The sequence below is a fragment of the Macrosteles quadrilineatus genome, unplaced genomic scaffold, assembly GCF_028750875.1.
Source record: "Macrosteles quadrilineatus isolate MER2022 unplaced genomic scaffold, UCM_ALF_1.0 Scaffold_5__1_contigs__length_97177068, whole genome shotgun sequence".
NCBI lineage: Eukaryota > Metazoa > Arthropoda > Insecta > Hemiptera > Cicadellidae > Macrosteles > Macrosteles quadrilineatus.
In genome coordinates this window covers 15,081,098-15,095,000 of record NW_026542598.1, presented here as the reverse complement: position 1 = coordinate 15,095,000, position 13,903 = coordinate 15,081,098, and the positions used below count along the sequence as shown (strand labels likewise).

Here is a 13,903-nt window from a genome sequence, read left to right as displayed (position 1 = left end):
TAAGTTAACTTAAATTTAGGAGAGCATTGTATTTAGACACGTGATCACTGGTCTCAAAACTTTCCCATGAGAACAGTCGTTTCAGTACTGCCCACTTCCTGCCGATCTAGTCCGGTTAAACCAATGTGCTGATAAAAATTTTCCGGTTAAAGAGATGTCGTTTCCGCTGAGTGTAAACTTAGTCCGGTTAAACCGATGTCCTGTTAAAATGTGCCCGTAAAAGAGGGAGTCTTACTGTAAGTTAATAATGATTAAAAGTGGACGAAACAATTAAGTTAATTTTATAATCCTATATGCATTTATAATGTTAACGTAAGTTAAGTTAACTTATTGAAAACTGTGTTGATTTTATAAAAGAAGAATAACTTTTTGATCCTATAAAAACAAAATCATAAGCTTTAGTTCGTTTATCATACTTAGTTTGTGGCCTGGTTTTAGTTGTTGTTTTTAGCGAATTTCCCCTATAACTTAGGGAATAAGCTATTACGTAGTACTCATGGTAAGACCTGGACCCGGGACCAATTTACTTTTTCGTTTTGAGGTCCCTAGAGACCAAAAACACCAACCGTTCAAATTCATATATAGTTATATATGTGTCCGTTAGCGCAATAACTCAAGCAAAAATCATCTGATTTTGATGAAATTTGGTACAAACGTGTAAACCTACGTTTATTAAAAAAGGAGTTCGCGAACCAGCATGATCGGACTATGGGAACAGGGATTTAAGGGGGGTTTTATGGGGTAAAAATTGGATTTTCCCATTTTTGACCCTAAAAACTTGAAATTTAGCATTTTCTTTCCAAACCATTTTGTAGAGCTTAAAAAAACAAATAATTTAGTATATTGAAGCGTTATTATGCGCCTAAGCTTAATGGTTAAGTTATGGAGAAAATTAAAAATTCCCATGTTATTCTTATGGAGAATAAGTAAACTGTTGTAGTTGGCTTGTTTATAATCATATTTTGATCAAATTTGGAAAATGCATTAATTTCATACTAAACTATTATTTTAGTAACTTTTTTTTACAAAAAAACACCTTTTTGCACTTCCTGTTGCAGCAAACCTAAGTACTCGTTAAACTAATGTTATTTAAATAGGGAATAAATGTGATATTTTTAAGGAGACATTTTAGTGTAAATCCAATCAGGCAAATGGAAATTCGCTTAGTCTGCAGGTTTGCTGCGGCGGAGGTATTTTATTTTTCATTAAGCTTATAAATATTATTTGTGTTTTGTACTTAATATATTTTTATTTTCTACTTATTGATTAAATACCGGTACCTATCATTAAAATCGCAAACAAATCATAACTCAATCTGATGTTTACATAGCCTGGTGAAAAAAAACATAGAAACGATGTACTGAATCGGATAATTATTGATAAGCTATATAATTTAACATTATTCATATGATAAATCAATATAGGCCTATTGCAGGTTCTCTGCATAACTGTAGGTCTAACTTACCCAAACTTTTTTTGCTACCAATGGTCCAAACAAACCAATTTACAAATTTTGTTTGTTTAACAATTCATATTCAAGGTGACTACTGTATACAGGTCAAGCCAAACATGCAATGGGACATTTGTCTTAGGCCTAACTAATTAATAGGAATAACTTACCTATTTTAACAAGAAACTAAAAACAAAAACCTAAGCAAATGTAGACTAACAATAGGTAAATCTTTATAAATGGTTAACATTGAATATAGTTGTGTCTTTGATACTTATCCTGGGTTTTAATTGTAACTTAAGCTATGCCTATTCACACACAAATATCAAACCTCAAACCATTGGTAAGTTTATAAGCTGAGGGCATGAACTGTGTTACATATGTGCTGTAGGCCTAGCATTTTTTCACCATTCATAGACGGATTGCTGCTTCTGGGAAAGCGTTAAGATAAGGCCAGCAACAATACTTTACCTAAAGTCCTGAAAATTTACCTTGGGTAACTGATTACAATTTTGTAATAGGCTAACTCTTCTTAATAATTTCTTAATAGACCTATTAAATCTATTGCAATGAATTGTCACTTTTAAATCACTACTTAGCCTAAGACCTTGTGCGCTTGGATCCAGGAGGATTAAATATAAAGGAGAGGGCACGCGAATAGGAATATACGTGTTGCGGTGAAGCCAGCTTTAGCAGAACACATTAGGAGCATGCTGAGCCGTAGAGTGGCAAAAAGCCGCAGCTATAACAGTGCGCTGTTTCGAATTAAAATTACCATTAAACTAAGACACCCGTGTTATTCACCGATGACATCCTTAAAATAAATAAAATTTCCTATCCAATGGTGTAAATAATTTATTTTAAAACTATTAACTTATTTATTATTTACTTTTTGAAGATAAAAGTTGAATGAATTGTCTTGGACTTTGAACATATATGATAACTTTAATTACGATTTTGAAATAAATATGAATAATATGATGTAGGCCTATCCATACAAATAGCAAATTAATTTATTTGAGTTCCCTAAGAGTTTCTAGAAATAAAAATAATATATTTAGGCTACCAATATTTTATCGGAGTAAAAAAAAGAACTGTATTTATCTTTTTTTAATTTTTAGGCTACAGTTATGCAAAAAACAAGCAAGCTAGTTTAAGTTTATACAAGCTTATTAATTTTAGCTTTTTAGATCAAAAATGCAATTTTGATTATGAAATAAATATTCTATTAAATTAGCTTTCCTAACTATTTTCTCAAATTTTCAATACCATTTTATGCTAATTTTAAGGCATTTTTATGCTAGGCAGGTAATTTGAAATAGCCAAAGTCAAGAAAAAATTCAATGCGGCGTTCACTTTCATTACACTCAGCAGTTCCAATATTAAATTACGAACATAAAAAGTTAAACATTTTCATGGCCAGGCCATTCAATTTTACAATTTTTTATATCATATTAAGCCATATTTTGAGAGCTTGATAAGAATTATCAAATAAACATGAGTAAAAAGTGAAATCTTTCAGTTCTTGCATCCTCTGATGCCACAGTGCGTATATCATTATTTAACAGTTTTAAAACTTATTTGATTTCTTTCTTTTTATGCAAATAATTTTCAAATACTTATATTACTTTATGATTTGAGTGTGTGATAGTGAATGTTATGATAACAACACAATATTAGCAGGGCAAAAAATTAAAACATTCATCCCTCAACCGTTATGTTTAATTAAAAGCATATTAACTGGTCATCTTTGAATTTACTATTCGTTCATGAATATATCCTTCCTAGTTAGGTTTCTAATATTGCGATTCTAATTAAAGAGCTTAATTTTGTTCGCATGACATAGTCTTAAATACTTAACTGCTATTTCAGTAACTAAATCTCTAATATGAAATTGTAACGGTCCAAATGTTTGGTGTGTTTGTTATGTATGTTTCTGAGAAAAATGCCCCCCCCCCCCCACCACGGTACGGCGTGCAGTCGGGCTGGCTTCATCGAAACTTGAGCGTGTCCTCTCCTTAATGTTTTACCCCTTCTAGGCTTGGATTTAGCCAATTGCAAAAGGCTCACTCAGCAAATGGCATGTGTTCATAAGTTAGATTGGCTCTAAAAGAATGCCAAACTTGATCATCTTCCAGTTTATTTTCAGGCCACAAGTTCAATTTTTGTTTCAAATGTATTCTTTCCTAAATAAATTTCAAGCATCTTTTGTAGTTTGAACTAGTCTCGAGGAACATAGGGCCTTTATCAATCAATGTTTGGTAGGTAATCACTCTTTTCTTGTTGTCATTCTAGTGGCTTAGATTTTCTTAAATCATGTATGATCATATTCTTTAACTTTTGTTATAGTGGTTGTCACCACTGTTAGATTAGAAACTAAAATCATATTAAAAGCAAAGTGAACTGGAAGTTAACTTACTGTAATTTATTCTAACATCTCCATTCATAAATAAACAACACCCAAGCTATTTAATCAGTATGATCAAATCAACATAAGTACCTATAATAACATAACACACATAAAATATCAATCACAGCAATTATTATTGTCAATTATTTTATAGGTATGTCAAACCGTGGACGAGGGAGAGGAAGAGGCTTTGGGAGAGGAAAATATAATGAATTCAGACAGAATGAGAGCTCTTGTAAGTAAAATCAAAATTTCACAAAATTCAGTATGGAGTGTAACTTAATTGTTTATCACATTTAGGCAGCCCTTTACAATTTTATGAAGAGATTACGTCACATTTGGCACTTATTTGTTATGCCTAGAAGTTACTGTTATAGGTTGGCCGCTTAGAAAACGACCTCCTCGTAGCATTGGTGCGAGAGAGAGATACCGAGCTGTGGGAGCGAGACAGACTATGGCTCTTCACCCACTCAGCTGCCGCCCCACCCTTCCCGAACACACGACCCCTTAAATTGCAACTAAAATATTAACAACAATTAAATTATTCAGCTGATCAAAATGGAAACAAGTACGCGGAGAGGGGGGACATACCCTCCCTCGCCGTTAACTCCCCTACATGCGCTAAAAATTTCGCGCAGGTCGCTTTCTAACCGGTCGACCTATAGTATTCTGGAACAGTCTACCTCAACAAAACTGATGAAGGCAGGCACGTGTTTGACCCCAAGGGTTGCCACCCGTCCTGATTCTGTTGGGACAGTCACGATTTTTGTTCCTTATGCCCGTATTTAAGCCTATGCTAATTCGGGGGGGGGGGGGGGAGCCATGTCCCGATTTTTCCCTAACCTAAGGTGGCAACCCTGCCTCTCAGCGCCCTAGGCCCAACTCTAATAGTAGCCCATCTTTGCAATATATACAGGGTGTCATGCAACCTTATAAAATAACATGTGTCCTATCCCTTTCCGTTTTCTGTCTATCTGTATGTGATTTTTACAAACACATTCATAACTTCTTAATTGTTTGAGCTACAGCGTTAAAATTCTGTAAAAATGTTTATCTGATTGACCTCTGTGTTTGTCCAAAATATGAATAAAAACTCATGAAACGTTAAAAAAGGCGGCTTTAAAAAATATTTGATGCCTATTCCATGAATACTGTAAATTTTACAAAATATTTCGAAGACGTAAAATTTTGTAAATTTTATACAGATTACAACGATATCTTGTAAGCTTAGTTTGGACCAAGAATAACTGAGAAATTGATTTTTTTTTCTTGTTATACTTTCAGATTACTCCATTTAAACAATGTTAAAAAGTAGTTTTATCAATTTAACGTTGTTTAAAACATTGTGTGCGGCCATTCCCGATCTGGTACAGTGCCAATGCATTTCGTCTTTGATTATGCTCTAGCGTCGGTCGAAGGCGGACCTATACCACGTTAGCGTGTAGTGTGCGACTTGCTTTTTGTTGTAGTGTAGGTTGGTAGTAAATTTCTCCATAAAATCCCCGTCTGGCAAGCTTAAAAATCAACTTGTTGGCCTGTCATTTTCCCTCCAATTGGCAATACAATGTGACCGGCTAAGTTCCAAGCAGTGCTGCTATCTGTGGGTATTTTAGCGAACTACACCGACTCTCGTGGTAAAGCAAGACACCGCCACACGCTATTTGCTATTCGTCAGAACGAAATTTGAAAGCCAACATCCCGGCAAACGGGTTTGTTCGACGCTGCAGGCTGCGTCGCACTGGGGCTACGCCTGCCATTTGACGGGCCGCAGCGAAGACGTTAAATGGAGAAAACTGAAGGTATACCAAGAAACAAATTAATTTTTCAGTTATTCTTTGTCCAAACTAAGCTTGAAAGATATCGTTGCAATCTGCATAAAATGTACAAAATTTTACATTTCTTGCAAATAGTTTGTAAAATTAACGGTTATCATGGCATTTTGCATCAAATATTAAAAAATACTGCCATATTTAAACTGTTCAAGATTTTTATTCATATAAAGACAAACATAGTGGTCAATAAAGATAAACATTTTTACAGAATTTCAATGCTGTAACTCAAACGGTTAAGGAGTTATGAATGTTTTTGTAAAAATCACATACAGACAGATAGACCTAAAACGGAATGACATAGGACACGTTATACTACATCTTTTGTTTCTTTTGACCTGCTGAGTAACGTGACAAAGTTTGTTCATAAGGTTGCAAGACACCATGTATAGGTCTAAATATGTATATATAATGGTTTTTACAGGCAGAGAAATTAGCTTCCAACAGTTGGAAGGCCTTTCGTAAAGGCCGTTTGCGACTGCCATTACAAAGGTCCCACCACCCCCTACCTCCATACCCTATTGCATACCCCCTGATTTAAGGCCCCGTTCTAGCTGGGTGACCATTGGGATGCATGCCACACACAATATACGCGACGTACCTGATGAACGTGTCTACCGGGCCTATTCGGTAAATTTGCCCTGGATGAAGGCTGTAATTAAACCTATTGTTTAATTGTGATCAAATAAACATACTGGATTTGTTTTGAGAAATCTATCCCGAATCATCTTTATAAGCCTGTACACATCATGTAAATTTGAAATCTATATAAATAATTTAAACTAAAAACTAAATGTAGCCTTCATGAACAGTGGTGATTAATGCATAAGAATTATTCAGATTGACAGAGAAATATTGCTTCATAACCAAATTGTTAGATGATGACTAAGGGATTGTTGTTAAAGGAATACAATTTTCAACAGTAGAGTAAATGCTCAAGGTAAAGGGGGCATTGTAGTAGTAGGTACCACACATAAACCTCGCTGCCACTCCACATATTTTGTTTAGCTTTTGTATCTTTTCTTTAGAGAGAGAGTTGATTATCTACAACGTCATATGTCCAAAACGTCAGTGATTTGCCGCCATCATTTTTAAATTCTCACAGTGTGCAGAGTATTGAGCAATTCGCCCACCTTTGCTTATCATAATTACTTAAACAATTTGATGACTCCTCGCCTCTGGCTCTTTAATTAGTTTGGATAATTGACTCTTAGAAGTAAAATGTCCTCGTTACACTATCTTGTGAGTCAATTTGGATGGTTTTTTAGTCACCCAAGCTAATGAGATTAAACTGTAGGCTTAACTGTTTAGCTTGCTAAAAAAATGATCAGTATTGGTATGTTTACAGATGGTTTTGGTTGGCGAGGCAGAGGACGCGGAAGTTTTTCATCTTATGAAAATACCCTCAATCAAAGCGACAAGCTGCAGAATAAGATTGAAAGACACCCTCCTGGTTAGTTCTTTGTAATGTTTAATGCAATTGTATCTAGCCTAATTTTACCTAACACTAACTATTGGAAACAAACTTAGTAAAAGGTACTTACGAGGAAGGCATTTTTTAATTATATAAATAAATATGGAGCAATACTATATAATTTATAATTTCTTAACTGTTGTAAATGATTAAGACCAGACACTGAAGAAAATGCACAAAAGTTATGACCTGACTTTGGCTAGCCATGTGAAGATATTATCACATTTAGTCTTAATTTTTAGACGAGTCACATGTGAGCATTTAACGATGAGGTAGGCCTAGTCTTTTTACCAACCCACTGGTGCTTGAGTAATTTGCTGAATCTAATCTGCGAGGGCTAGTGTAGATGTGAGCTCATAGTTTCACTCATTCCGGTCGGCTGATGGTGGCATGGTAGCTCAGTTAGCTAAGGTGTTTCACCTTAGTGAAGTAGTGTTGAGTTCTTTCTACATGCATGGATTTGAATCCATTACATGTGCAATCCATATTAAGCTTACTAATGTGTTGTGAACAGTCCAGCTTGAATAAACGTTGTCCAGCTTGGGTGGAAGTTGATGGGATTAGTGAGTTTTAAACATTGACTATTGGTTTTAAAGGGATTACACGCAACACCTGTTTTGCTTCTTTTTTAGTATTGAAGAGGAGAAAGTGGATTTTTCTGTTCTGTTAAAACACATAAATGCTAAAAGACAAACATGACATAGCCTAAAAAAATTAATTAATAGAAAAATAAAATACAAAAGAATATTTCTGTGGCAATGGAATAAATCTTTTTTTGTGACAAAATGTTTCTTTGACTATTTTGACGGTCCTATGAGATTTAGAAGCTGAACAAGAGAGCTCTGAAACTATTCATCTAATAAAAAATAATAGATTGCTGATTACAAGAATCAAGAATCAATCAAGAATCAAGAATTTATTTGCCATTAGATAACACAGTTACAATAGGCTTCGTCAACATATAATTTTTGTATAGAAAGTCAAAGTAAACATTAAAGTCAACATTAAAATACATGATTTAAAAATTCCTCAGTTGAATAAAATGCCTTATCTTTAAGCAACTTACAAATAGTGGTACAAAATTTCTTAAATGGTAACATTTTTATATCTAAAGGCAATTTGTTGTAAAATAAAATCTGATGGTAACTATGACTATTGAAATATTTTTGCAATCTAATACTAGGCCTAGCTATGTGGTCTCTTTGCCTAGTGTTATAGGAATGGACAGATGAGTTTGTATTAAACTTTTCAATATTCTTCTTGACAAAACAAAGATTGTGAAAGATACACAAACTAGGGAGAGTAAGTATACCAAGATTAGGGAAAAGGTTACGGCATGAGGCCTCTGCATCTAAACCAAACATTGCTCTTATAGCCTTTTTTGCCAAACAAAGGCGGTTTTGGCAGCAGCTGAATTTCCCCATAATCTGACACCATAGTTGAGATGGGTGTGAAAAAGACCATAATATATCATAATAATTACTTCTGAGCACACACAAGACCTTAACTTTCTTAACAAACAAGTGACACGTGACAATTTTTTACATAGATTATTTACATGTTCCTCCCAACACAGCTTACTGTCTAAATAAATACCAAGAAGTTTTACAGGTTTTAATAAATAATTATCATCTAATACTAGATTTAGCTGACTGCTTAAAGTAAATACAATGTGTTCTGTTTTACTTTCATTAACATTTAATTTGTTTGCTAAAAATCATGATTTTGATTCCTCCATAGCTATTTGTAGTCTGTGTTGAACAGTGAAAAAATCTACATCAGAATGTATCAGGGTGGTGTCATCCGCATACAAAACAGACATCACAGAAACATTTGAACTGTAGTCATTAATAAAAACTAAAAATAAAAAAGGGCCTAGGACAGAGCCTTGCGGCACTCCGACTGTAACTTGTAAGAAATCAGAATCATTATTATTACAACTAACCATTTGCTTTCTATTGCTTAAATAACTTTGGATCAAATTCAACTCTTTATCAACAATACCATAATGCTTTAGCTTATTACACAGAATATTACGCGAGACTGTATCAAAAGCTTTGCTTAGATCCACTAAAACAGAACTTACTACTTGTTTTTTCTCAAAACCATTTAAAACAAAATCCACAATCCTTTCAATCACATCTGCTGTTGAAAGGTTAGGTCTAAAACCAAATTGAGAAGGATAAAAGAGGCTGTTACTGACAAAATACTCATTAAGTTGGGTTACAATGCAAGTCTCAATAATCTTGCTCAATATGGGAACAATCGCTACTGGCCTATAGTTCTCTGGTTGGTTTACATCGCCCTTCTTATAAACAGGTATTACTTTGGTAGCTTTCAAGCAATCAGGAAAACATCCAGTGGCAAGAATTGAATTTACAATAAAAGTCAAAGGCTGCAATATTACATCAACAATGTTCCTCAACAAAAAGTTTGACATTCCATAGACATCTTCTGAACGAGAATTGCTCAGTTTACTAACCACAGACAATATTGTTTGTTCGTCAACTAGTTTTAGATTAAAATTACTATTACTAGAATCTGTTTTCCTAACACAATTCTTCAAATAATCTGAGTAGTCAAGGTTACTCACATCAAGACTATTGTTTTGCTCTGTAGAAGAATGACTAGATACATTAACAAAATATTCATTAAGTTGCTTAGATGTAATAGGAATCATAACATTTGAGTTTATTTCAAGGTTCCCTTCTTTTTTAGTGACTGCCCAAGCAGCTTTAGACTGGTTTTTGGAACTAGCTATAAACTTACTGTTAGCTGCAATTTTGGCCTTGGTAATCTCTTTTCTGTACTGGTTTCTAAAATTTTTAAGACTCAATTTATCCTCCAAACTTTTAGAAATCTTCCATCTGTCATTCATAAGCAGTAGGAGTCTATGCATATTACTCAATTCAGGAGTAAACCAGTTTATAACCTTAGCCTTGCTCTTAGGACTAACAGAGATTTTAGGACAACTAATGTTTAAATAAAAAGAGAAAATATTAAAAAAGACATTCACTGAGCTATTAACTTCATTAGTGTATACTCTACCCAGTATTGCCAGATTTGCCGGCAAAAATTATCGTACAAGCAGTCCAAAATTATCGTTTTTGGGGCAAAATTATCGTACACACAATTTTCTTTTATAATAATATTATTATAATGTAAAACAAGCAAGTCGATGATGGAATGGCCGAAATTTTACTCTATTTGTCTCTGCCGCCCACCGTTTTTGCTCTACCAGCCTACCACTGAGCTAGAAAAATGAAAAATATAAATTCAACCGGAGGCAGCACACTATCACACACACACGCGGAATCTGCATCTCTGCTAGAAAAAAAATGAAACGCTGTAAAATGGTGGTATTTTGGTTCTCAACTACAACTGGAAAAATCAACCAGCTCATTGCTTTACTTCATTCCCCTGGGATGCCAATGTACTGAGAACAATAATTAATTGAAGGTACAACGTAATCTACCCCTAGTACAAATGGCGGTCAACTTCTCTCAAAATTCTCCTATAAACACTTAAGTTGGTAGCCAATGGGCCCTTTCTAACACAGCTGATGCCTTTGCAAGGTTGCCAGATCGAACAGCAACAAAGTGATGTTACAGTTTTTCCATATATTAAAAGTGGGAAACGTGTTTAAATGTATAATAATCAATATGAAATAGTTTATTTTCCAGCCCCCAAAAAATAATCGTACATTATGACAAAAAATCGTACACAACGTCAAAATTATCGTACAATTTTTCAAAATTATTTTTTATGGGGAAGGAGCAAAATAATCGTACAAATACGATAATTATCGTACACCTGGCAACACTGACTCTACCCCACTCAGCATCCACCAGAAATTGCTTGAGACAGTTAATTTTACCCTCAGAAAGAAATCGGCATTTTTTAATTTTATTCTCACCTGATTTTTTAAAATCTTTTATACTCAGGTCAGTGCTGAAACTAAAGGTAGTCCATACACCTGCATGGTCAGATAGAATATACTGATCCAACAATCTAACCTCCACCTGGTCAGACATGACATTAGAGGCTACAACATCAAGACATGAATTGAACCTGGTGAATTCTTCATGAACAAAATATAAATCAAAAGATCTTAAGATATAACTTAATTCTAGGGTTTCATTGTCATGGGATTTGAGAATATCAACATTCAGGTCACCTGCAAGAATTACATATCTAAAAGGCTTAGGACTAGCAGTGATAAAAGGCATGACAAAAGGTGTATAACTTGATATTATAGTCATTGTTTCAATACCAGCGGCAAAAATGAATTAATAATTTCGGTTGGTTACACGGACAATAACGCTTGAACAGCAAGTTCAAGTTTATCATTGTAGATCACAGACAGAGACGTTAGAATTTCAAGAGGAGTCAGTTGTGAGAAGGTCGGATATGAGACTGAGAGTTTCTACTGTAATTGCATTTTCAAAGCATAATTTCAGTAGCACTTATAAGAAAAATATTATTTTATGTCCCTAAAATAGGCACTCAAGCCTAGACAAATAATAATTTGGGCTCGGCGTAAAGAAAAATTCCATACACCTAGTAAGGTAACCTTATTAAAGTAATGGTGGTAACAGATTTTTAGTATGTGTAAAGGCATCAGGCGTGAAGAGTTAGATACAATTTGTTTTCAGATACCAGCCAAGAAATTGAAGAGAAGCAACCAATCTTCACTCCGCAGCCCCAGTTAGATTACCACTCAACGAACTTTCTGACAAACCTGAGATCAGTTTGGAGCTTATGTATGTTTTCTTTATTGATAAAAAACTCAAATTTTGAACAAAAAACCTTATAAAAATGAAAATTTAAATGTGTGAATACACTGTACTACTCAAACCCCTAAGAGCTGAACCCCTCAAGAGATGAACATCCAGTTTGAAAAGTTTTAGTGATGTTAATTATAAGGAACTAAAAATAAGGCCTTTGTAGGAACCCTCGTACGATTACTTTAAAATCTTGTAGTTAGAATTTCTTTTTATGCACAATTGTGTATATTGTTTTCATTACTCACTTCTTATTTAGATAGAATTAATTATTTATCAAAATATCTATGTTAAATGTAATCTCTGATGTAAAATTTTCCTTATTTGATTTGCTAGTTGATTGTGAGTTTCCAATGCTATTTGCCGATCGGTTCCCTCTTCTTCTCAGTCTTCTTTTGACTTCTTTGTTCAGAAGCACTCTAACCTGCGATGATGTAATATGTGAGTTGAACATGTAACGTAAATGTTGGGCTTTAATCCATTTGATTGCTCAATACCTACCATTGATTGTTATTATGTTTGGGGTGCATGAGTTTTTGTTTGAATGAACATTCATTGTTAAAGATAAAAGATATCATTTTAAATATTATGTAAATTACTCGATACCACTTAGATAATTTCCATCATGTAATTTGCCAAACAAAGCTCATTACATTTACTTGCATGTTCATTACTTGCTAGGTAGCAACTCTGTCTTGTTTGTGCAAGACAAACTTGTTTGTGCATTTGATTATTGGGTGCAATTGTGTCAACTTTCTTTATCGGCCTCTTACAACTATTGAGCTGTCTGTTTATTGAAAATAATTAATATATTAGAATAAAAGGGTAGCAGATAACTTAGGCCTACCTTAGAAAAAATACAGGTAGGTCACAGTACCCACAGAAAACAAACAATTTTCTACACTCTGTGAGACTCTGTCATGGTAGTTTAGTCCAATTCTCTTTTTCTTAACTTGTCAAAATCATCCAAGGGACAAACTATTGTGTTTCCTTTCTGTGTACTATGCCCTACCTGCATACCTGTGATTCTAAAATCACAACACAAACCTGGCCTAGTGCCTTTCCTTAAACAAAACCAATTAATAACAATACCTAGTTCTTAAATTGTAAGAAATTTTCTCAATCCTCTTGATTTTAATAATGTCTTCATTAGTTCTTAAAACTCCTTGTTACATGCTAGGTTCTTTTTTTACTTGAGACTGTGTTGAAAATGACAAATGCATTCTTACAAACCCCACATTTTTTCAGGGAAGAAGAGTGAAAATGTCTCAAGAATGCTGCAGGAATATTTTCTATCAGTTGAAAATCCCTACGATTCAGCCTTCAAAGTTGCTGTTACCTGCCCTGACTTTTATCAGGGGAAACCTATGTCTTTACCTTTAGCAGGTACTTACTTGTATGGTTTGTTTGCCCCTCTGAATCACTGTATGGTATTACACTGGTGTAAATTATATTTACCACAGTAGTTCTGTTAAAATGTCATCAGTCATCAATAAACTACCATGATCATCATCAGACAAGGTTGTAGTGATATATAACTACTAACATTGGAAATACATACCACAAATGTAACTTGGAAACAATAAACCTCAATTCATTTTATACCCAAATCCAGTGGAGTAGGCTTTGTGATAGAATTGCAATACATTACAACCTAAAGTCTTGCATGATGAGGATTCTGTGATGGATTAAACCAGTCACCCTTCAAAGGAACATGGAACTCGACTAAACATAATTTATAGTAGGAATCAAAAATAAAGTCCCATTTCTGCAGGTAGAGTAGACCCGTCCTAATCCTGCTTGTCAAAACAACGCTATTGTTGGGAGTTCGGCAATGCAGGCGGGCCGGGAATACCGCCTTCCCCTCACTGTTCCTAGAAGAAATTCCGTGTTCTACTACATTTTGCATAAATTGAACCATAAGACTTGAAGCATCATGTGAAGACTCATTTTGTT

The 13,903-nt window shown here is 34.3% G+C and overlaps 1 protein-coding gene across 2 annotated transcripts in view; it reads left to right on the top strand.

The window, feature by feature from the left end:
- The window catches only part of LOC128994717 (exonuclease mut-7 homolog), a 52,582-nt gene that overhangs the window by 7,195 nt on the left and 31,484 nt on the right, over positions 1–13,903 (top strand). The window contains exons 2-6 of one of the 2 annotated variants that reach the window (XM_054419452.1): positions 4,015–4,095; positions 7,038–7,142; positions 11,819–11,926; positions 12,284–12,388; positions 13,196–13,333. In XM_054419452.1, the coding sequence (XP_054275427.1) occupies positions 4,017–4,095; positions 7,038–7,142; positions 11,819–11,926; positions 12,284–12,388; positions 13,196–13,333 (535 nt within the window). In that variant the 5' untranslated portion in view covers positions 4,015–4,016. The remainder of the gene's footprint in view (positions 1–4,014; positions 4,096–7,037; positions 7,143–11,818; positions 11,927–12,283; positions 12,389–13,195; positions 13,334–13,903) is intronic. The other variant, XM_054419453.1, reaches the window with a different exon arrangement.